The sequence below is a fragment of the Thermobia domestica genome, chromosome 12 (genome assembly GCF_964235325.1).
Source record: "Thermobia domestica chromosome 12, izTheDome1.hap1.1, whole genome shotgun sequence".
Lineage (NCBI taxonomy): Eukaryota > Metazoa > Arthropoda > Insecta > Zygentoma > Lepismatidae > Thermobia > Thermobia domestica.
The window spans coordinates 206,678,244-206,704,371 of record NC_137465.1 but is presented as its reverse complement, the minus strand read 5'-3'; the positions used below and the strand labels follow the sequence as shown (position 1 = coordinate 206,704,371).

Here is a 26,128-nt window from a genome sequence, read left to right as displayed (position 1 = left end):
TGATATTAGCGGCTTAGTATAAAGTTTCGGATACAACATTTGCTCATCTATTCATAGAATACAATGCTAAATTTAAACTAAACGACTTTCTACTCGACAATTTGAACACTTAAATGTTTTGCATTTTCAAATATTCATTCATCTTGGTAAAGGTTTTGAATGAGGAATGGACAGCGACGGGAAATGCAAAACTTCAGTCTTTAATTTTAGTAACGGGAAGTACAAAAATTCAATCTTTAATTTTAGTGACAGCAAATGCTAAAATTCAATCTTTAATTGTAGTGACGGGAAGTGCAAAAATTCGATCTTTAATGTTAGTGACGGGAAGTGCAAAAAATTCAATCTTTAATTTTAGTGACGGGAAGCGCAAAAATTCAATCATCTATTTTAGTGGTGGGAAGTGCAAAAAATTCAATCTTTAATTTTAGTGATGGGAAGTGCAAAAAATTCAATCTTCTATTTTAGTGACGGGAAGTGCCAAAAGTCAATCTTCTATTTTAGTGACGGGAAGCGCAAAAATTCTATAATTAATTTTCGCGTTATGTGCACTGTAAGAAACCAAATTCTTTCACGTAATGCATACTGCGATGCTGTTACTTGTTCTATAAGACATTTATCTAAACAGTATAATAATAACAATAACAATAATAATAATAATAATAATAATAATAATAATAATAATAATAATAATAATAATAATAATAATAATAATAAAGATCTTTACTTCTATGTAGAAGTTATTATTTAGAGCATGATACTTCATATACAGAGAGAGAGAGATTATCTTTTATTATAAATTTACCACCTTTCACGTTCGCCATTTTTCTTTCTTACATATTTATACATATTTATATTACAAGACACTCAAAAATATTTGGCTTACTGCAACACTACACGTATGTTCCCACTGCACTATTTCACTATATTGAACAACGAACATATGTATGCAACGTGTTTATTTACTTATTTATTCGTGTGTTACGTCCTAAGAACGTTCGTTGCACAAATAGAGAAATATATCACTAGTTTCATTAAATGAAAATTGTCCACTTGGTTCACAATTACTTTTAAGTCCTTCCGTGTTCTTGGCAGGCATATGTAACATATGAGAAACAGCTGGGACGTTTCGTAGCCGCCATTGATCCTGTTCTTCAGTTACCACCTGCAGCCGTGGAGCAATTCGTCAAAGCCAGCTTCTGGAATAAGTTACGTGTTATCAGACAATTTCCTGCCATCAAGGAGTCAGGTAGACATTTAACCCATTCTGTCTTCCTCCAACCTGTTTAAAACAAATTAATATATTTCATTACTATTTAAATATTTAATTTAATTTAGTTACAATGAATTGCTCTGATTTAATGACTTGAAGTTTTGTTACCGAATAGTAAAGTTATTAAGTTACTGAACGTATCTACAGTACGTAAAAGGATAAGAACTCTTCAGTATATATCGTTTTATTTCTGGCGGTGTGCAACGGTACGATGTACCAGCACCTTTTTAATGAGAATTGATATTTTCCCTTTTCTGTCTTAAAAAAGGGTTGACAAGAAACTTTGAAAACACCGAAAAGTAAATATATAGTTTTATTGAAAAATCAGAGTTTTTTTTATTTTCATTTTCCTTTTTTTATTTTCTAGAGAAAGAGTTGCGAATCTTCGTTCCTTCTTGAAGTCAGTTAACTAACTGTATTCAGGGACTAGAAATAGGGATGCCCACGAGACGAGTCGAGACAGGATTTTCCTGACAAAATTCGAGTCGAGACACGGCTCTTCCAATAGAGAAATATACATTTTTCGAGTCGAGACATCACTTTTACAGCACATTTCAAAGACGAGACAGCCACAAATCTTGTCTCGTGCGCATCCCTAACTAGAAATATGTGGGCTCTTCTGTCTTTCGCTCGCTGGCACATCCTCGCGCCTCGGACGGTTATATAAAGCATAAAGGCTCCGAACCAACCAGATTTTGTTTTCTGAAGATACTGACCTCCCACAACGAAATAATTCTAACAAATTTGTTTGTAGCTAAACTTCGACTAAACTGAAACCCAGTACAAAAGTTTTGTTGGAACTCCACCTCTGTACTTTCCTCGAATTGGAGCTTTTATTCAGTTACCGTTTTAATGTATTCAATTAATTGTTTATATTCATTATTAGGAAGAGGATTAACTGATAATATCCTTTAGATTTTTTTCGCAAAGTTTATCCTTTAATTTAATAGAGGCTTATAGAACATTTTGGTAGCATTATAAGTATTCTGAAGAACATTATGTGAACAATGTACAGTATTTATGTTGTTATTGAAATTTAGTATTTGTGAAACTCTCGATGCCTTTTGAAAACAAAAAATAGCAGCTTTCTTTCACCCCTTTACAAAAAAAGCAAAAAACCAAGAAACAAATCACTAATGTATTAATTATCATTCCGTTTATTCTATTATAAAATTAAGATTAATAATCAGACATTTTAAAAACATCTTTATAAATATCTTTAAGAGGTTCTAGTTAAAAGATTTTGCAGTGATATGCTACTGGGTATTATTATTATTGTTAATATTAATAATAATAATAATAATAGTCTGAAAGGTATGCAACTTCTAACTATTATGAACCTGAGGTCCGACGTACCGACACATTTATTTTTAGAAATAACATTATATATATATATATATATATATATATATATATATATATATATATATATATATATATATATATATATATATATATACCGGGTGTATCAAAAGTCCAGGGCCAAAGGGGAACTCCGTCATAAGAAAGATACGAAACATGCAAAGAGGGGAAAGTTGATCACATTAGCCGTTTGGCCTTCACACTGGTACGGCGCCATACATTATATGGAAAAGCAGCGTTGCCAGCTCAACAGGCTGTTCGAATGAAACGTAAGAACACGCAAAAATGACACGCAGAACCTGTACATTGTTGTATGAGGAAACCAAGAATATCTCCTGTCCCTTTCTCAATAATGCTGTATTGTTGGTATGATGAGGACCCAAGAGAACGTTCTTTAAACTGGCAATATTACTTTATCATTAAACATAAGATGCCTTACCAGTGCGGAACCCGAACTGCAATTTCAGTTTTAAGGATGGGATAGGAGGATATAAGGAATTCTATATTTTTTCGCCCCATTGATATGTTTATTGTCTGTTTTGTAATCGCATCACGTTAATACGAAATAACCTGTTTGAAATTAATTTTGAACACAGTATCCATCTCACACTGAGATTTTGTCATGCAATTTTGATTAGCCCTAAAGGTATTCTATATCCTAAGGGAGATAGTGAAATTCGAAATACGTATATGTCAAAACTATAATATCTCTTGGGTTTTAAACATTACCCCTTTCACTCAAATTCGTATCCTAAGGGGAGAGGACGGAAGTTCAACTCTTTTTTCCCCTTACAAGGAACTGACACTATAGCTAGTGATTATATATATATATATATATATATATATATATATATATATATATATATATATATTCTTAAAATCTTCATGATTTTGAGTTCCATAGGTTCTCTCACTGCAATATTTCAAATATTAACGATGTTACAAATGTATATTTAGAATTGTAGCTGCACTTAACATATAGGCAGATATAACAATAAGCTATTAATTATTGCTATTAATTATCCTATTAAGCTATTAATTATCCTTATCATATTTAGAAACATGGATGTTTGACAGTTCACTAATGTAGTGTAGAAAGCGATCATGTGATGCTGGTGAATTTTGCTGATGTTATATTGATTCTGATTATTTTTGTATAAGGTGAATCTTCACAAGTAACTAATATCTATAGAAAATTATAACATATTAATTGTAATTATACTTAACGTAAAGGGTGTGTCATAAAGAACGCAACTTTTGAACTGCCCGCCATTTCTGTTCTAGTAAGTTGGCACCACTGAACGTTGCACGATTTTCATGTGTTGTTTTTGTGGCTAGTAGTCATGGATCGCCAAATAGATCATGATCGTCATCTGTTTTCTGTGTTGTTTTTGTGGCTAGTAGTCATGTGTTGTTTTTGTGGCTAGTAGTCATGGATCGCCAAATACCTCATGATCGTCATCTGTTTTCTGTGTTTTTGTGGCTAGTAGTCATGTGTTGTTTTTGTGGCTAGTAGTCATGGATCGCCAAATAGCTCATGATCGTCATCTGTTTTGTGTTGCTTTTGTGGCTAGTAATCATGTGTTGTTTTTGTGGCTAGTAGTCATGTGTTGTTTTTGTGGCTAGTAGTCATGGATCGCCAAATAGCTCATGATCGTCATCTGTTTTCTGTGTTTGTGTGGCTAGTAGTCATGTGCTGTTTTTGTGGCTAGTAGTCATGTGTTGTTTTTGTGGCTAGTAGTCATGGATCGCCAAATAGCTCATGATCGTCATCTGTTTTGTGTTGTTTTTGTGGCTAGTAGTCATGGATCGCCAAATAGCACATGATCGTCATCTGTTTTCTGTGTTTTTGTGGCTAGTAGTCATGTGTTGTTTTTGTGGTTAGTAGTCATGGATCGCCAAATAGCTCATGATCGTCATCTGTTTTCTGTGTTGTTTTTGTGGCTAGTAGTCATGTGTTGTTTTTGTGGTTAGTAGTCATGGATCGCCAAATAGCTCATGATCGTCATCTGTTTTCTGTGTTGTTTTTGTGGCTAGTAGTCATGGATCACAAATTAGCTCATGATCGTCATCTATTTTCTGTACGGGCAGGAATGGAGCGAGGTTCTCTGGCCAGGTGATATCTCGCAACGGTGATGTTAATTGGCCACCCAGATCTTGTAATTTGACACCATGAGATTTCTTTCTATAAGAGTATTTGGAATCTCGTGTGTACGCCAACAAACCACGATCACTTCCAGAATTCAAGGCCGAGATTCAGTGTGTAATTTCAGAACTAGAGGTGCAAGAATGCTGAAAAGTTATAGAAAATTTGGTTAGAGGGAAGCAAACTGGGCCCTATCTTTTTTCGCTTGATTCTTGTAGTATGTAACGAGACAAACACGACGGTACCAAAATTACCGAAATTGCACCGGGGGACATGAAAATTTGGGTAATTTTGTAGTTCTACATACAAAAGAAACGGGAGGGAGCAAACTGGGCCCCATCTATTTTCGCATGATTCTTATAGTATGTGACGAGACAAACACGACGGTAGCAAAATTATCGAAATTGCACCGGGGGAACATGGATAATTTTGTAGGTCGGATGGAATTTTTGTACCATCGTGTTCTCCGGTGCAATTTCAGTAATTTTGGTACCATCGTGTTTGTCTCGTCACATACTACAAAAATCAAGCGAAAAAAGATGGGGCCCAGTTTGCTTCCCTCTAATCGAGAAAATTTTATCGAAAGATCGAGAGTATGCCTGCAGAGTTGTGGAGGGCATTTGAGTGATATTTCTTACATAATCATTTCTTACATAATTTTTATGTAATCATTGCAAAAAATATGTAAAATATTTAATATGTAATTTAGTTAATTTCATCAATAAATTTGTATGCACTCAAGAGTTGCATTCATTATTAAACACCCTTTAGTATTTACTGTGATATATATTTTTTTTTTTTTTCAAATCTGCAGATTACTTCTGAATAGACACCGGATTTTTATGCACTTAAAATTCATTAAATATTCCGGGGTCCCGTGTTCGGTTCCCGGTGGGGGTAAAGTTGAACGACCAAAGTGATTCAGATTCAATTATAATCAGTTGGTCCACGTCCCTTAGCGTAGTAGGCATAACGGTGGGACGTTAAACTAAATCAAACCAAACCAAAAAATCTTTAAATGTTCATGCAACTATGCTGTTAAATGTGTTAAAATAAGCACTTAATATGCACTAACAATATAATAAAAGAGAGCGTTTTCAAACATGCAGCGAATTTGTGACAAATTTTTGTAGGTGAAATATAACTTCGAAAATGTAATTTATCTTTCAATTATTTTTGTGGCAGTTGAAGTTTTTATACTCCAAACTTTTTGAAACACTCACAGATTATGAGATTAAAATAAACACAGTGATATGAGAACACGATCTCTAGTTTTGCTTCAAATTTGTGTTTTAGAATGCATTTTGTTTACACGAAATAATACAAGACTCATTTTTCTGCACGTTTCTACTGTTAAAAAAAAAGTTTTTAAGGATTTTCTCCCTTCCGTAATTAGCTTACAATATATCAGTAGATGCTTCTCTTCCTCTTCCTTTTTTTTGGTCAGTTTATGATATTTGTAGCCAGAAAATAACCTTTTAACATCGATAGATGTTGCTGGACAATATTTATAGACAGGAGCAAGTTTAGAATTAATGTTTTTCTGGCAAATTGAAATTTAACCCTTTAGGTACAGTATTTCCCCATGGCTTCAACTGTTTTATAGTCGGAGTTTCTGGCAATGACTTGCATCAATTCTTTTTCCACAGAGCTCACGAATTTGCCAGGAACTGGCTAGAGCTCATTCTGAGCTTCATCAACTAAAGCTAAGCATATACTAAGCAGCATTCCTCGCGTCTCTTGTTTTCGAATTGATGTAGACACAATATTAGAATGTCTTTATAAATATCAGATTTCTCTTAATGTCTTTGTAATTATAAGCGTCTTTGCTCTGCTGATCGGTTACTAACGTTGTAGGGCAGCATAAAAAGCATAATAGCAATTTAGACACATGGTTGGTACCTTGAATATGGTTGTGGTTACCAAAGGTCCAGAAGAAACTAATTTTAAAAGCATAATAAAGCATAATTTTAGAAAATAAAGCATAAAGCATAATTTAAAATATATAGCATAATTCTTGGAAAATTCTGTTTAACTGCAAGTTTAACATACTGTATTAATATGTTTTAAAACCAATATTTACAATGCAAAATCATTGAGAACATAACAATGCAACAATGAAAAGCTTATTTTTATTTCTGTAAATTTTTCGGTGTAATCCTTTGATGTGGAGAAAAGAAAAAAAAAAGGAAAAAATAAATTTTTCCGCCTACAAAGAATAGTACACAAGAACGTGGCATCTTTTACTTTCCCTTTCTGTATATATACACCTTTAAGGCGCACACAAGTGTTAGAAAAAACTGACTCGAGTAAAGCATATCTCTTTACAGTGCATTAAGTAGAAAGTTCATTAAATATGATAGAAACTGTTTTCAAAAAGTATCAATAAATAGATCAAGATATTTAGAATATTTAATGTATAGTAAATATTTTACATTATACACGATTAATGTAAAATAATGATTGAAATAACAATAAAGCATAATTTGAAAAAATAAAGCATAATTAAACAAACAAAAAAAAAAAAAAAACATAACTGCTCTCTAGTTATTGGTCTTCCATAAACTAGACATTCTTCAACCTTTCCATACATAATACCAGTTTGTTGCATATACTGTACATGCAAATGCATTGAAAATACAAACTAAAACTGGATTTATTCCATGCTATAAGCATACATCTGAAATAAAATTTGCTAATATTGAAATAATAACTGAAAACATTGAAATAACAAACAGAATATGCTGAATATACTCTTAAACATTAATGTATGCTTTAACTTTCGAAATATGCATTTATATGCATTATAAAACTTCAAATTCGAGCTGTATTATTGCTGTTAGAAATTACTATCAAGTTTAACAGAGTTGCATATAAAGAAGCAAAATATGCATTTGCATAAAAATCCGATGTCTACTGGTGAATACTTTATAGCATTCTGTTTTATACACCAATGCAGGTGTAAATACAAAGTACATATTTTTATGACTTTTAAAAATTATTAATAGCATTGTCCTTGGCTGGCCTTCGCAAGGATCTCCCAGCTTTCTATGAACTCATGACAGCGCCGATAGCGAAGATAATGTCCAAGTGGTTTGAGTCTGAGCCATTGAAAGCAACACTTGCTACAGATGCTGTGATTGGTTCCTTCAATGGGCCGTACACTCCAGGAAGTGGGTAAGGGAATTTCAAATGTACGGAATCTAGACGTAAATCTTAAGCGTTCGTTTTACCAAAATTTGGGAGTTTTATTTTCATATGAAGTATTCAAAGCACAGACAAAGTTTTCTTTATCTGCTTCATTATACTGAATTCTGGCTTTTTCGTTTGCCAATTCTATAGTCTCTGAAATAATATGTGCCTAACAGAACTTCAAGACAGTTGAGATTTTAAAATCTTTCCTTATTATGTACAAGGGAGGATCAGAAACTAAAATTACCAGACTGATATTTCTGGAGTTTCGTCTGTTATAGAGGAATGAGGAGTGTGACTAAATTTTAATACATGGAGTTGGTAATTGTGTATAGTTTCAGCTAACCGTTACTTACGGGACTAGTTGTAGATAAACACAAATGGCGACTCATTTGAAAAACTGGTCTCGCGAAGAAGTCCGCTCAGTTATTCGATTTTTGTGAGCGAAACATGTAACCACGGCTGAAATTCACTGGCAGTTACTAGAGGTAGAAGTAGGAGAGCCTGTAATGTCTCACCCCCCAGCATGTCGCAGAATTGTGTCGAAAATTTGAGCACCGGCATACAGCCCAGAAGACCACCACGGTGTTGCAGCAGTTTTCCTGGAACATCAACAACCACCTTCCCTACAGCACGGATCTCGCTCCAAGCAACTTTCAGCTGTTCCCGTACTTGAAGGAGCACCTAGGAGGAGGTATTATTCCTATGACACGTGTTACTATAGCTTTTTCTCATCCTGTCCTGTCCACCGATAGTTCTGGTGAGTATACAAAATTTGGTGGAGATCAACCGAACCGTCTAGAAACCGCAATGAACTTTCAGGGAATCAGCTCCTGTGGCTAACACATATTTTCCTGCAACAAGTAAGGAGAACTTAAAAAAAAAAAAAAAAAAATGCTCCAACATTATCTTGATTTCCTTATTTCTGTCAGCATGCAGTGTACAACTGGTAGATATCTATCTAGGGTTTCTTTTATTATTACTAGGAACGTCCTTCACACTAATCCTTTGAATAGGTATGAAACATCGTTTTCAAGTGTAATCAGGGAGGAAAACCTATTTTCGTTGTAACAGAAATATCGTTTCGAGATATGTTGACACAATGGACAAGAAAGGAAATACTTAAGATTAGCTGAAGGAAGTTACCATTATTAGATATAGTTGTGCTCATTGATAACAGAAATAAGAATGCACCAATTTCTAATTCGCAACTACTCGTACTTTTTCAGAGAGAGAGAGAGAGAGAGAGAAGATCAATTCTATTGGTTACTAGTGAATTACGCACTCGTTTCTAGAAAGTAAGAAATAAAATAAATGGGAATTGTTTAAAATATATAGAAGTCTTCTGCTTTTAAGTTTGAGAACTTGACGCGAGTTCTAACCTGGAACGGGTCACGAATTTGGAAGTAGTTAAACCCGTGAACAGGATAATTCAATTGCTTGTTCAGATAAATAATTTCATAAATATTATACTGTATATAAGCGTAATTCTATTTTTTCTTTGGGGCCACGGTGGCTCAGTGGTAGAGCGTTCACCTCTGGTGCTTGGGGTCCCGGGTCCCGGGCAAAGATCCCAGCCCCCGCCAAGTGAACTTTGTGGTGGACAAACACCGTGTGCGTGGGTTTCCTCGGGGTTCTCCCGTTTCCTCCCACTTTCTTCATTCCACCATTTCATTCATTATTCATCATCACCGTCTCCTTTAGCCTAACCGGCATAATCGTGGGACGTAAAACTCAAAGATTTCATTTCATTTCTATTTTTTCTTTCCCTTTTTTTAAAAAAGGTTTTGCCTCTTGTGTAGTAAACCCCTAACCAAATTTAAATTCGCACAGCAGTTTATAAGTTTTGTATCGTATTTTCCACAGTGAAGAGAATTATTATTGTTTATTTTTTCTTTGGAGTAATAAAAATACAAATTTGCTTATATCATAAACAAGTATGATAATGGAAAGTTAAACAGAAAAAGTAATGAGAATTATATATTTTAAAACCACTTACTTTCTTATTTCACAGATTTGTCTAGGATAGTAACTACTTTTAAAGTGTATTCATATGGAACTTTTTAAAATGCTGATCCATAAGGCCTTCAGGAAACAGAGGACCTTGATTGCACAGTCCATGATGTAAACCTTTATTTTTACAACATAACAAACATACTTTGAAACGAAATGTAATCTTTGAGTTTGACGTCCCAATCCACTATTATGACCTCTAGGCTATGGGAAACGATGATTGAGGCAGGTGAATGATGGTGGGATAAGAATATAGGAGGAAGCGGGAGTACCCCAAGAAATCCCACGGACACAATGTTGTCCACCACTAACTTCTCTTATATAATACATTAAACCCCCTAACGTTGATTGTAATGGAAGGAATTATTTTTGTTTTGTTCTTCAAAGGTACGTTCTGCTTCATCATGTAATGGGTGAACTGGAAGGTAAGAGAGGCGTTTGGGGATATCCTGAAGGTGGAATGGGAGCAGTCACTCAGGCTATGGCGCGAGCTGCCAAGTCCTATGGAGCACACATTTACACAGATAAGGTAGGTCTAAAATATTTAATGCATAGTAATGAAAACTCCTAGAAGAAAGATTTGAAAGCAATAAGTCGCTAAGAAAGCAATACATTTATTGATTTTCCTTCATAACACACTTAACCTTATTATAAGTTTGAATTGTCCTTATTTTGACCCTAGGAACGTCGGTAGAAACAATAAAACCTCAGCGTTGGTGGAAGCACACTTTGAGAATCAATTTTCTGGTATTCAACTGCAAGGGCGCCAATTTCTCTGTAAATTTGGGGGGAGCCATTCAGATGCAGAAGGCATATATGAGGATTTTAAGACAAATTGCATTCAAATTATGCAAAATATTGTATATTCATAGATACAATGCGGAGGGGCCCACATGAGCTTTGGGGGGCCCGGGCCCCCACGACCCCCAGGATTATCGCCCTTGTTCAACTGCCGTCACAGGCTTATGTTCGTGAAACAAATTGAGTCAAACCAAAACTTATGTTCTACCATAATTATAACTCAACATTGATGAAAGCAGACTTTAAGAATAAATTTTCTGGTATTAAACTGCTGTCACAGTGCTGGTATTTGTAAAAGAGATGGAATCAAATCGAAGGTTATGTTCTACCATACAATTATAACTCACAAAGAGCGGACACGAACCTGTCCTCCAAACATCTGAATCAAACCTAGTCTATTCAATTAGCAGAACAAAGATATGTTCATGCACAAAAGAATTAGACACCATGGAGAGCGGAGTAAACCCCTGTATGGTCCATTAACCCTGTTAGTATAAAGGAAATCGTAACTATCAGTGAAATAGCTATTGCATCAACACTGTTCATTGGAAAGTCAAGGTTTATAGTTCATTCTTTTCAGCATGAAACAAGCTTTCAAGGATGCTATGTATTGGGGCCCATAATGTACTTGAACAGGGAAAATTGGGAGAATGTCAGTAAAATTCCCTCCAGAAATACCTCCCATCAACTTTGGACCCCTCTGGAGTGGCCCCGGGTAATAGCACACAATCTAAATATATCTCGAAAAATACTACAGGGGATAACAAATGTGTGTACCAAGTTTTGTATTGATAGACGGAATAGATATGAGGAGAAAGCTTGTATACCATTACACGCTTTCCCCTCATACCTATTCTGTCTACGATTTTCTTTATACTAACAGGATTAAGACCCCAGGGACTTACTACGTTGCCCTTGAGCACAAGAGTCTTGGTCTTGCAGTTTTTGCAAGAGTCTTGCATGCAAGACTAAGACCAAGACGAAGACCAGGAATCCCAATGCAAGACCAAGACCAAGACCAAGACCACCCCGGTCTTGGTCTTGCATTTGCTCATCACTAGTTGTCAATGGCATCTAATTTTTTTGTGCATGAACATATCTCTGTTATGTTTATCGAACCGTATATGATGAAAACACAATTCTTTTCGCCCGAGATTTTAGCGTTACCCGACTCGGAAATTTTCTGACATCTCCAAACTGTCAAATACGGACATTTTCCTATTTCATGCTTTGTACGATACGGACACGGATAATGACCCAAAAATACAAACAGTCCGTACAAAATACAGACATATGGCAACCCTAATTAAATTTCAAACATTAGGTATGCATATCAGTTGTTATAGGGGAGCCAGCAAAAGAAGATCTCTGACAGTTCGCAGCGACGTTGCCACTACTCACGTGTGAAGACTTTTTTCGGTGCACCTACTTGCATAATTGCAATTTAATTAATGGTGATCGTGATTAGGAACACTTGTACCAAAGTAGGGGCTGCATTGCCCCTCCGCATATAGTAAGAAACTTCAAAGACCATCTCTTGTTGTCCGTCCTATAGATCACATCATGCTGAACAAAATGACGTGCTTAGGGTAAATTCTCACGCCTAGGTTTCGAGAAAAGCAATTTTTATGATGTTAAAAGAATATGTAGTTTGTTAGTGTTGCCATCTTGATGCAGTTGATATTTTATATTCTATTAAAATAAGTTATTTGTGTACTTTTCATATGTACTGAAGGTTTATATGAAAAATTTCCACCATTAAGTACCAGATTGTATTTATTGATGTTTGATTTTTTTCTAACAGTGACACACACATTCCTAACGAAAATACGTATAGCCTACTATATACTTGTAAAATGACGAATGAAAGTTGCTTTTCTTCAAAAAACGAGAAATAAAAACTAATACTTCCTTACTTTTTATTTTACATTTGTTATAAAGTTAGTACAAAGTGCACACTGTTTCTCTCAACATATGATTCACGTCTTTGAATCAGCGAGTTATGTATGGCAGAACATAGAGTATCTTTCGATTTCAATTTGATCTCTTTTACTAATACTAGCTTGTCACAACAGTTGAATATTAGGAACTGGAGAAATGTCAAGTGCGATAGTGACTCGCTGACGGACTGAAACCTTACTAATTATTCAGAGTGTATTCGAAGATTATAGAGATAATAATGTGTCCTGCACAAATAGATTTTACCCGGAAATTTATTCCCAAAATCTGCTTTCGTCAACGCTGAGCTACAATTATATGGCAGAATATAACTCTCCATTTTAATTCAACCTCTTTCACGAATATCAGTCTGTAACAGCAGTTTAATACCAGGAAATTTATTCTTAGTCTGCTTTCACCGATGCTGGTAAGGAACGGACATGAACGTGTCATATTAATAAAGTAAGTTATGTTTTTAAAAAGTGTCTCATTTTTCCATTCCAGGGTTCTTTTGCTTAGGTTTAATATGAATAATCGAATGGTATAATTTATTATCTTCATGTTAATGAAAAAAAAATAAATAAATAAAACATGTTAGTTTCCAACAGTGTTTTAAGCATACAGTAAACAATTGTGTGATAACCTTAAAAGGTGATTTTTAGGTAAGAAATCTCAAAAATATTTACTCTGTGTTTGGATTTTAAGACATGTACGCATTTTAGATCAAAAAATTTTGGCAACCCTAAATTTAATAGTCAAACGATAATTTTTGACTGTATCTCATTCACCATACTGCTTACTGTCGCACTGCTAGTGACATAATAAAAAGGTAGTTAAAGATATACTTCATTGACTTGACACCTAGTCTTCCCTTCCGAGCGCTGCTATCGGCTGAAGGAATTCCACTCCCTTTTGCTAAGGATCTCTCGCTTAGCAACAACTGAACCCTTATTGGCTCAACGCGTGGGTGTGAGCTTTAGTTCGCTTTTTTTGCCACAGCTCAAGACATTTTGGCAGCACTATAGTTGGTTGATATACAGAGAGTGTAGCGTCCTGTTTAACATCAAGGCCATCTGAAGACATAGATATATAACTTAACGTGGGATTCCAACTACTCTATGTCTCCTTCGCCGAAAGCGCAAACGCTAACCATGTAGCCATAAAGGATTTCTGAAAAAGCTGGATTAGCCCATACTTGAGGATCAGAATCTTGAAAGATGTCGCAGTTGTACAGCATGAATTTTTAGATTTACAAAAGAAATCGGCTTTCCCGAAAACTACGCATGACAAATTATTTCATGGAAAATCTATTCATTGGTAAATATCTCATTTTTGAACACTTTGTTTCTTTTTATTAAATACTAATATATTGCAGATTTTGACGCAGCTCCTTTAATTTTTTTCCACTAATGCTGTCTTGTGTAACATTAGGTATTTTTATCCCATATCCTGCGACGGAGAATATTTTTGTTCAATATTGTGGTAAAGCTGTTTCTGCCAAAGTACCATATTATCTATCTGCCTCTGCACGTGAATGTTATCTTTATTGACTGCGGATTTTGAGAGATTTTCCGTGGTTACGTGAGATTGCAGACTGAGCGCATCTATCTAATCAGTTAAATAAAAAGATTAGTTGAAGTCTTTTAATCGGAGAAGTAAGAAAATACAAGAACTTCCGAAAAATGTGTTTGAGATGCTGAAATCCTCTTTAACTCTTACTGTTAGACACCCTTTAAAAAGAAAGGAATTCATTAATATCTTATTTTTTAAAATTTAAATTACTACAGTAGTTGTAGTACTATGCAGGCCCGTACCCACGGGGTGTTAGGGGCCGGCCCGCCACTAAATTTTTGCTGCTCCCCTAAAATTTTCACTATAGGCTCACTGAAAAAAATGACACAGTCAGGAATACCAAATTTGTTTGCTCAGGGCATTTGGTCACTATTTGGTTACTCACTGTGCCTTCAATGAATTTATCTTTAGGTATGTTTCTTCCATGAACAATTTCAGCTCGATGATCTGGTACAAGTTGTGGTACCTCATTTTGGCTGCTATGAAATCCACTTCTTGAATCTGTAACAGTAGTAATTCGTCTTCCTATCGAATAGGTGTTCCTTTAATGACACGTTCAGCTATTCTAGTGACACATGTCACTAGAGTTTCCCATAAAACACCCTTTCCCTTTTTTCGTGATCCCAATTTTAGCTCTATTTCTGGCCAAATTAGAGATCTGCACGGGCTGGGCTCAGCCCGAGGCCCGAAGGCCGGCCCGGCCCGCGGGCCGGGTTTGGGTGGGCCGACTGTGTTATTTCTTTGGGCCGGGCCGGGTTTGGGCGGGCCGACACTGATTTCCCTTCAGGTCGGGCCGGGATAGGGAAGATTAATTGCAATTGTTTAATAATTATTGACTTTCGTTAAACAATAATTAGAATGAAGGCAAACGTTGAAGAAGTGTGCCCGTGAAAAATGTTACAAAATGAGACTTCTAAAATTTTTCGTGCCCGGGCCGGGCTTGGGTCAAGAATTTTAAAAAACTTATCGGGCCGGGCCGGGCTTGGGCCGAAAATCTCCAAAACTTTTCGGGCCCGGGCTGGGCCGGGCCTAGGTACATTCGGGCTGGATTGGGCTCGGGCCGAAAAATTCGGCCCGTGCAGGTCTCTAGGCCAAATACGCACTGCTCCTCGTTAAACAGGATGTTTGCTACATACTGCCGTATAGCAGTACCGTACGCTCCAAATATGGTGAATTATCCACTAAGAGTGTACAATTTTCCACCATACATGATTCAGCAGACTGAATTAGTAATCGTGGTAATTTTATGAAACTTTGGTAGTCTCAGGGATAGACCGTGTTTGTTTGTGTCGTATTCTGTAGGAATTTGGACGCAATTTGATGTTAAGCGGTGCAGTTTTGCAGTGTCAGTCTCTTGCCGCAGTACTTTGACCTGAAAGTTCTTATGGAAGTTTTTTTTTTAATTTTTTAATGAAATTTGTCGTCGTTTCAGTTTTGTTTTATACGGAGTGTATTACACAGAATTTTCGATTTTTCACAACAGTACATCCTTCTTCTTTTGCAATTGTCGTCTGTCTGACTGGCTTCTTTTTGTTTATCATTCTTTTCCAGAATAACTGAGAACACTTGGATTTCAGGGCAAATGTGCTACTATTATCAACTTACATACAGACAAGAACACAAAGAATATAACAAATTATTTAATATTACGGCAATTTAAAAAAAAACTACATATTACATACTATATTAAGTGCGATTATCTGTGTGCACATGTAATAAGAATACGTGCCGTACGTAATAACTTCGAGAGTTGTTTGATAACTTCACATACTAGCAGACTTGGTTGGAAGTGTATTCGTTGTAGAGTAGCAGAACAACAAGTATTTTCAAAGGAACATAATGTAATAGCACAACAGTAAAATTATTGCTTTGAAATTATTTATATTATACCATGGACGAACAAACCATAAAAACTTCCTGGGGTATTTCTCGGTACTGGGAATCTGTCATAATATAGGGAATGAGAAAATCAACTAAAATAATTTGTATAACTTGTTTTCTATAGGAAAATAAAACGGAACATTGACACAAAGTCATATCGATATATAACTTCGATCAAAATCAATTATTATGAAAATTGTGAAGACTATAAAATACATATTTCCTCTGCTGCTATTTGATGGGTCAAGACAAAAGTTTCAATTTAAGTTGAACGAAAAATAGGACACATAAATACATTTTATTATTCACGTAGCTTGCAGTGTTGCCACGTAATAACTAAAAGAATCGCGAGAAGGCACTTTTTTGAGGAAATTTTCTTAAATATCCCTCAATTATTTTTCTTTTGTACGCAGAAATGTCTCGTTCGTTACGTAAACTGAAAGCCTACACTCTTCCAAATCTATCGAGGTATAACTTGTTTCAGTGTTGCACTGACGGTCGGAACATTGACATAAAGTCATACTCGTACTTTCATGAAAATCTATTACTATGAACTCTGGGAAAACTAAAAAAAAAATTCCTTTGCTGCTATTTGATGGATCAAGATGAAATTTTTAGTGTAAGTTGAAATGAAGTGGAACATATAAATACATTTTATTATTCACATAGTTTGCAGTGTTGCCACATAATAACTAAAAGAATTGCGAGAAGGGACTTTTTAGGGGAAATTTTCTTAAATATCCCTCAATTAGTTTTCCCTTGTACACAGAAATGTCCCGTTCATAACGTAAACTGAAAGCCTACAGTCTTACAAATCGATCGAGGTATAACTTGTTCCAGTGTTGCACTAACGGTCTGATCTACGGTCATTTAAAGAGATCCCATCGATGTCTGTAAATATACACGGGTGCTGAAGGGTTAACGGCTCCAGGACCCAGGTGCTGCACTTATATGGTGACCAACAACTAATTTTTGATTCTAAGGACCCTAAGGAATATTTCTAATATAGTGACAGAAGTTCCCTGGGGGGGGGGGGAGAATTATCACCTCTTGGCCCTTGGAGAATATGCTCTTTTTATTATAGAATACGTGTCGAACACAAAGAAATTGTCATATGTAATATGAACAACAATATGTTTAAGAAAACTATTGTAAATTTATTTTGTAATATACCTACACTATAATTGGGCTCATGTCTGTTGTGTAGCTCACAAATTAATTAATAATATCAACCATAAATCGACCTATCCTCTACATGAATAAATACAATAGAGCATTATCAAACAAAGCAAGAATTGCCCACACAAATCCATGTCTGGACGTGAAATAAAACCCAGAATAGTAATAAAGGGAAGACAGAAAATTATATTTTATGGAGTCATTGAATAAAGTGTTAAGAAAATCTCATCAAATATCTGTAATAGTAGGGAGTATAATATACAAGGCATAAATATCATGATTACACAATGTGGCAAAAAACGATAATTGGCTTTCTAAAATGTGAATGTTGAAAAGAATAGAGAAAATAAGATGTAGTCTATGAAGGGAAACGAATCAGGAAGTGGTTGATAGAGTAAAGAAAGAATGTTTGGAATAATTATAAAGAGGGAAAGAAATTGTTTGAGACATTGTCTAAAATGGAATTGTGTCTTGAGAGACGTGTTAGAAGGCAAGTTGTAGGGAAATAAAAGAAAATATTTTTTTAAACATGCATACAAAAGTGTTTTTTTTAAATATTTAATTTATTTTTTATTTTAGTACGATTTTTAAATTTTGATTATTATTTTTTAACAGAAAATATATTTTTTAAATTTTAAAAACTATTTTCGAATATGTTAACGAAAAATCGTCAAAATGTGAATCTTTGCTCGAACTTGTGAATGTTCCCCCTTGTGTGCTAGGTAATTCTGCTTTACTTAAAAGTAGAGCTGGTTGCCTGCGAAAAAGGTTGATTTTCTTTAAATCAAACAGGAGATCTATCTTTCAGTTTAACATTTCATTATTATACCCTTTAGGTCAAGGGAGACAGATGATTAAGCAAAGTGAATGATGATCGAAAATTTTTTTTATAATGATATGGAAGGAAATGGGAGTACCTTGAGAAAACCCACTGACACGATGTTGTAACAAGAGAATTAAATTATGAGATGGGCCGCGGTGGCTCAATGGTAGAGCTTTCACCTCTGGTGATAGGGGTCCCGGATTCGATCCCAGCCTCCGCCAAGTGAACTTTGTGGTGGACAAACACCGTGTGCGTGAGGTTTCTCGGGGTTCTTCCGTTTCCTCCTACTTTCTTCATTCCACAATTTCATTCATTACTGATCATCACCATCTCCTTTAGCCTAACCGGCATAACCATGGGACGTAAAACTCAAAGATTTCATTTTAAATTATGAAATATATAAATATATAAAAATATATGAAAGTAGCCATGAAATATTGTATTGTCACCTAGCTTATTAAAACGTTGTGTGTTACTGTGCAAAATGTCATCATTGTATGACGTTAGGCAATGAGTTAAATTAAGATTGCTAAGATTTAAGGACATAGTTGAACCAGTTTAAATTACAGAAAAGAGTAAACAAACAATTGGAAACGAAATGGAATAACTTATCCTACAATACCAGGCAACCACAAAATCAACAAAATAATGTGGGTTGCATACAACCAAGGGGTTAATACATTTTGTCCTCGTCAAGGTGTTTCCCATTATACGTAATATAGAAATATATTAAAATAGCCACGGAATATTATATTGTCATGCATCCTATGTCGGAATACACAATTTCATCTTTGTACAACGCCTGGAAATGAGTTAAATAAGGTTGCAAGATCTGAGGACACGGTGAACAACCGTATGTTAAAGAAAAGAATGTGTAAAGTGAGACAGCATAAGACGTTATACTTGATGGGCGGTATTCAATTCAAACGGGTGATGGAGAATAACCACATTATGACAAGGAGGTTGATGATGGTCCTTGTAACTGGAAGATCCTGAGTACTCTCTAAGTGGCCTCCCAGTGATGGCAAAAATACCTATGATGATGGAGATGACGATGATTTGGTTCCAAAGTTTACAAAAGCATGATTTTCTTTTCCCAAACAGACAAGCCGGCTGTAAACCACGAAAGTTCGGTCATTGAAGAAGAAAAATCTTTGTATACACATTTGGAAAACATTTTTATATTTACATTTTTACACTAAATATTCAAAGGAGATCACACTCTCACACTTAAGGCTCCAGGACGTTCCAATTCAGTCAGAATAATCTCGTATTTGTCCACCAAACATTGTTCAAAACTTTAAATGGTGTGTTTTTTTCATTAAGTTAATATCATTCATACAATATTTAAACAAAATCCTTTTTTTGTTGATCATCAATACACAACTGATGAAAATAATGTACTTTCTTCCACTTTAGACGAATATTCACTTATTATTTAATTCTGATTTTCTTATATTTCAGCAACAAATAAGATCATAATTATGACTAGATTGTACATTTTCATAAGCTGTCCTGGTTGTTAGTATAAATTTTCATAGAATGTCCCGGTCTTTTGGCCTGAAAAATTTCGAAACCCTAATCATAGTTGATAAGGCATACAGGAAAGGTATTATAGAATGGAATGGAAAAGTTGAATATCAGAACATTTGTCGTGAAAGTTTATAGGTTTACAATGTACTTCTTCCGTCAGATTTTCCAAATAGTTTCTAGGAAGCCGCTTCGCTGCTGTTGAATAGTTCAAAACAAACCTAAGCCCCACCAGTCAAGTTGGTAATGTGTTCACTGTATGAATTACACAATGTTCTATACGTATCAGATATATAGAGAGTAATAACAATAGTATTTTAAAAAACTGGAAATCGCAAGATTTAAACGATTACAGGTCAAGTATCTATAAGATATTTGGCCAAAAAATATCTCCTAAATCTGTCATCATCGTCGTAGGTATTCTGCCATTATTGGCAGGTCATTTGCTGGAACTGAGAAGCTTCCATGCTCCACCATCTTCCGCTAGCCTCTTCGTCTTCACGTACGATTTTTCTGTTTTTATATCGTTCATTAATTGTAGTCTCCTTCGCTCTCTTCCTTTCTTTCCTGTCACCATACCCTCTAGCACGTCTCTCATGATACAATCTTTTCTTAGCTAGTGTCCCAACCAGTTTCTCTTCCTCTTCTTAATAATGTCTAAAATTATTTTTTTCTCCCCCACCATTTCTAACTCCCAATCATTCGTTTCCCGCTCGACCCAGCTAATTCTCTCCACATTCTTCTCCACACTCACATTCTGAAAGCTTCCAGACATTTTTCATCCTTTTTACGTAATGTCCATGTTTTCTGGCCCATACAGCAGAATACGCCACACGAAGCCATTCATTTTATACGTCTTTTTCTCAACTCTTTATTCAAGGCCCCACAAAATAGTCTTTTTTTCTTCCTCCTAGCTTCTCTCGTCATTGCTATACAAAATCTGTAATTTCTCCTAAAAAAGTGGAAAATGTTTTGTGTTTTATTCTTGGTTTGGTGCTTAGCTTATAGACATGCAGTAAGTTTCCTTTTGTATTACAATAAACAGTTTATCGTCTGAAAGGGTCTATTATGTTTATCATGTCATTCACAGAAGAAAGACATAACAAACCCAAAAGAGAAGTAAATAAATAATAGTAATATTCCTCCCCGGTGGTGTAGTGGCTAACCTTTGATGCACGTGATCCCACGTTCGTTTCCGTCTGGGAGAGAACAAACAATTCAGTTTCATTAACCATCTGTCTCCTCTAGTCTAAAGGTCTTAACCTGGTACGTTAAATTAAAATTTAATTTCATTCAATAATAATTTAGCAGTAATTTCCACCATTTTAGTGCAGTGGTGTTTTCCATATTACGGGAAAAGTCAAGTTGTTGGTTCAATTGAGAATCTGGTTGCAAAACCTAAACTTGATAACTAACATCGGATCGTGAGAAATCTGGAAAATATAGCTGGGATAACCTCATTTTTCGTAACTCATGAGATGAAAGACATAATGAAATAATATATAATTGAAAAGGGTACGGGACCACCGTACTAAGCCTTCTCTCTCTCTCTCTCGCACTTCTTATATTGAATCATACAGTAAAGTCCCGAAAACTCGACGTAATGTGAACCGAAGAGTGTCCGAGTTTGTAAAAACGTCAGGTTATCGGGAATGGAGTTAAAAATAAATATGTACGAATGTTTCCTCAGAGAGTACAGTGCTGTACTTTTATGTATTGGTTGCCTGAAACTACAACAGAGAATAAACTACCTAATTACTAGGGATGCACACGAGTCGAGTCGAGATTTAAGCCTGTCTCTACTCCTCTCGAGAAAATGTTTCAACTTGAAAATGTTTCTGTCTCGACTCGATTCGAATTCGAGACAAGACGTCTCGAAATTCGAGTCGAGACAAAATATACGAGTTAAAATGTACGCACACATCAGCCAGAACATTATGACTACCTACCTAATTGTCAGTATGTCCACCTTTGGCACGGATAACAACGGCAACACGTCTTGGCATGCATGCAATGAACCTTGGTAGTCGCTGGAGGGAGTTGACACCACATATGCACACACAGGCCACCTAATTCCCGTAAATTTTGGGGAGAGGGGCGATGCGCTCTGACATCACGTTCAATCACATCCCAGATGTGTTCGATTGGGTTCAGATCCGGCGAGTTGTGGGCCAGCCAGGGGTGTAGCCAGCAGGTTTGTGTAGGGGGTGCCCGTCGTTTTTTAGGGGGGGCCAGCTACAATTTACAAAGCCAAAAAAATGTGTTGCTGCTAGTGTTTGCTTATTATTATTATTATTATTATTATTATTATTATTATTATTATTATTATTATTATTATTATTATCCATAAATTATATTCAAGATAATTTTTATTATGCTTAATCAAGAACTACTGCCCGGGACCAAACGCTGTTCTCTTGTGCATAACTATAAAGGTAACCAAGAAAGTTCTGTCCCTTTTCGTGGAGGTCTGTGTTCAATTGGACCTCACACCGTGAGTTGAATGCGAGTGGAGATAAGGCTAACGTCAGTTGTTGGTGTGGGTATATCCAACATACTACCTGGTTGTGGCAATTCAGACACACCGTGAACTTGCGTAAGACAGAGGGAACTTGGGACATCCACAGAGCGTCATAAGAGCATGTATGGTGAACGAGTTCAAATGGAGGTCAAACGTCGCTGTAGCGGGACAGAAGATATGCCAACCTTTGGTGAGGGTGTCGTGACGACGCGGACATTGCAGCGATGGTTTAACAAATTTAAGGACGATGACGAAACACCCGAAAACACCACGTGCCAGAAGACCAACACATGTACAAAGAGGAACTGGAACTACAATTTAGTGTGTGGAGAAACCATTCGGCACCACATCCATCAACTTGTGAAGCACTACAAGTTGGGTCGAAGGGTCTCTCATATTTTGACTCCGGGCCAGAAGGCAACGCGGCAGTCGCCTATGTTTATTTACTATTTCGGAGCTATTTCTGGACAGGGCGTTGGCATGTGTTAAAAAGTGTGTTCTATACGAAGCTCCACCGTGCCGTCATCATTGGTTAGCATTTCATGAACCGATTTCAAAACAGCCGAAACCAGCACTATACCAGAAGAAGGTCCTTCTGTGTGTTTGGTGCATCATGCATCGGGAAGTACTACCAGCTGGTCAGAGTATCAGTGCAACTGTGAAGTGTCAGCAGTTGAGCTGTGCTCAACAAAAACTCAAAACTCTGGAGCCATCACTTCTGAATTGCAAATGGGTCCTCGTTTACGGGGCAACGCTAAGTCCCACGTGGCTAGGATGACTCAGGACACCATTTTTCGCCTTGGATGGGAAACAACATTGCAACCACTATATTCCCCGGGTATTGCACCGTCCGATCATCACCTGTTCCATTCTTTGGACAATCACCTTAGAGGACGCCAGTTCAAATCCCTAGTAAAAGTTCAAAATGCACCTGATACTTTCTTCGTTTCACGGCCCACCAAGTTCTACCGCGATGGATTCCATGGCCTTCCAGAACGTTTTCAGAAGGTAGTCGATGCTGATGGGGACTATTTTTGATCTTCCAGGTTAGGTGACATATCGATGTTCGAAGGTGGTGGGTGAAAAAGCATAAAAACTTTTCTTGGTTACCTTTATATTTAAATTTAAGACCTTGTATACAGAACCTATCTACACAAGATTGATTTTCTTTGAAATTTCACTTAATTTCTTTACGGTTTCCTGACAAAAATATTTATTTATTATTCGTGACTAAAAAATCATAATTATTTTATTACACTGAGTAGAAATAAAAGAGAGAGCGAATGAAATCCAAATTGAATAAAAACATTGTTTCTCACCAAATTTTCCATCCTCTATGTCTTTTAAAATACTTGTTAAAGCATATAAAAATATACTGTACTTACAAATCAGTTTAGTACCTTTGTTTTATGGCTGTATTTGTAGTACCTTGTTAAAATGTTTGTCTTCAAACTGTCAAATATAAATCGCAGTAAATTGTGTAATCTGCTGTCACAAAAAAAAAAGCCTATTTTTCGATCGGTATAAAAAAGAGATACTATACTATTTTTCGATTGGTATGGAAAAACAATATTTCTCCATACTATTTTATCATAAATTATTAATTGTCAATAAACTTTGTTACTTTTAAATGAATGAATCGAGATAATTTTACTATGTTTTAAAAGCTGGTCATTTGGGGGGCCAGGAAACCATTTGGGGGGCCAGGCCCCGATGGGCCCCCCCTTGGCTACACCCCTGGGGCCAGCACATCACTTGAAACTCGTTCCTGCTTTCCTCGAACCACTCCATCACACTCCTGGCCTTAGTGTTACAGCTAGTGATTTTGAGGTCTGAAATAATGTCCGGAAAACTGAAAACACGGTTTTTTCTTAGCTTTTTTCTTTCTTTTTCGACGTGGATTACTGTAAAACCACTGTTGCCAAAGTATGAAGTTTTTCCATGTCAAAGGGATTTTGATACATCCCTGTTTAAAAGGCAACTTCAGTGGTCACTTTCCGTCACGACATTAATTATTTGTTTTAATTAATTGAATTGAGCTGAAAATTAAATTTTGATCTCGAAAGATTAACTATTAAGTTCATGCGTTCTGTACCTTTCTAAAGTAATGCTGGAATTGGTTTCAAGGCTGTTTCTGACTGAATACTTTCTTCAAAATATTATTAAAAATTATAGAAAGATTTTCAAGACATTCGAGTCGAGTCGAAATTTCTACAAGCCATCTCGACTCGACTCGAAAATTCAAGTTGAGAAATACGTTTGTCTCGACTAATCTCGAATTTTACAAAGTGTGTTTCGATTCGTGCGCATCCCTACCAATTACTCTTAAACAAAGGAAATGTATGTATTTGGTGAAGACATAGAGCCTTTACTATACATGAAAATGAAAATTAATGAATACACATGTACAGTAATTTACCTGATAAGACATCTCAGAAAAATACTTTATGAAGGCATAAACGCGTAATGCCTACTGTATCATGCTGTAGTTATTATGGAAATTTTTATGTACGAAATCTGAACAAAATTATGTATAATGGGTGTTTTCAGGGAACTTTGTGTTATAGAATATACACCCTACTAGTAAACTACTTCTTGTTATATATTTTTCTCTAAAAAAATGAAAAAATGATTTATACCATACTGTAGGTTTGTTAATGAAAAGTTTATTTATGAAAGATGAACAAAATTGCCTGAGGTTTTTGAGATCATCGCCGAGGAAGATTCACTCCCAAAAGTAAATTACCCCTTGTGCTTTTTAAATAATAAATAATTTATACCATATTGAAAGCTTGTTAATGAAGCATTTATTTTTGAAATACGAACAAAATTGCATTACTCGCTTTTTGGAAAAATTATCCGAGCAAAAACTCGGAAGGTATTGTTTATTGAAATAAGTGATCGTTTCCAAATGTGGCAGATTGTCAGATACTAATGGGGTTGACGTTCAGTTGAGAACGAAAGTATTCCTACTCCGTTCTTATTCTTTTGATTATAACTGTTAAACGAATAGATATACTTGTTCGTTGAAAAGGGGACGCAAATACCCACAAGGTACCGAAAATTGTGCTTACATTGGCACAAAAATTCTTCAAAAAGAACATGTTATTTGCTTCTGCCCTCAAGTGCTAATATTTAATTTTTGCTTTAATTTAATAGAATAGATAGCAGTCTTGGAAAACAGAAATTCTAGAGAATACATTTGACATTACTTATCTGTTACGTTACTTACGTTCATCACAATGCTGTTTCTAATCTTTCCGTCTGAGGCTGATCTGCCTTGTTACTTTCATTTTCATTTTCTTTATCGAGTCTATTGTCTTGAGTTTCATCAAAACTTTGTTTTTCAGTATTCTTTTCTTCGCTTTCCTTTGTGTTATTATTCTTTTCAACTGTTGTTGGATTCGGTTGTTCGTATTTCGCTTTCATATTCTCTACGATTGGAGAATTGCTCGTATCCAATGAATCAAACAAGGACGATCGTCTTCTGTTCTTTTCTTTGTAGCGCCCAGATCGAGATATCGATAGGTTTCTTTTGGTTGAAACTGGACCCTGGTCGCCGTCGTCAAATTCAGCTTCTGCTTCAGCCATTGTGTATTTCTTTTGTCCAAAGATCTTCAGAATAGAGTGTTTAGCCATTTTGAATTGTTCACTTCAACACAAACTGATCCCTGTTGCTAATATATATTTCTAAAAGTTTCAGTTATTTGTCGCACGATCACAATTAAAAACACAATTTTCTATGTTTTATATATTATTTTTAACGTTAAAATGATCCTAAATCACAATAAGAGTCATTGAAAATTCAGTACGAGAGAACCGTATCATTTAAATATGATTTGACTTTCTTTAACAAATTGAAAAAAGAAGCAGTTTCCACACCCACAAATAAATGCATAT

General features: G+C 35.6%; 2 protein-coding genes across 4 annotated transcripts in view; one reads left to right on the top strand and one right to left on the bottom strand.

Annotated features, from left to right (window-relative positions):
- LOC145666980 (pyridine nucleotide-disulfide oxidoreductase domain-containing protein 2-like) overlaps positions 1–26,128 on the top strand; it is a 109,154-nt gene that overhangs the window by 21,183 nt on the left and 61,843 nt on the right. For all 3 annotated transcript variants that reach the window (XM_081734643.1, XM_081734642.1, XM_081734641.1), the window contains exons 4-6: positions 1,093–1,246; positions 7,787–7,955; positions 10,371–10,512. In XM_081734643.1, the coding sequence (XP_081590769.1) occupies positions 1,093–1,246; positions 7,787–7,955; positions 10,371–10,512 (465 nt within the window). The remainder of the gene's footprint in view (positions 1–1,092; positions 1,247–7,786; positions 7,956–10,370; positions 10,513–26,128) is intronic.
- Positions 1,157–26,004, bottom strand: LOC145666981 (uncharacterized). The gene is made up of 2 exons (XM_081734644.1): positions 25,461–26,004; positions 1,157–1,279 (listed from the first exon to the last, which is right to left on the bottom strand). Exon 1 carries the CDS (start codon positions 25,865–25,867, stop codon positions 25,466–25,468), a length of 402 nt encoding a protein of 133 aa, XP_081590770.1. The 5' UTR covers positions 25,868–26,004; the 3' UTR covers positions 1,157–1,279; positions 25,461–25,465.

What these genes read in the sequence shown, in the direction of transcription:
- LOC145666981 (XM_081734644.1), bottom strand. Translation starts at nt 25,867, where the DNA reads ATGGCTAAACACTCTATTCTGAAGATCTTTGGACAAAAGAAATACACA.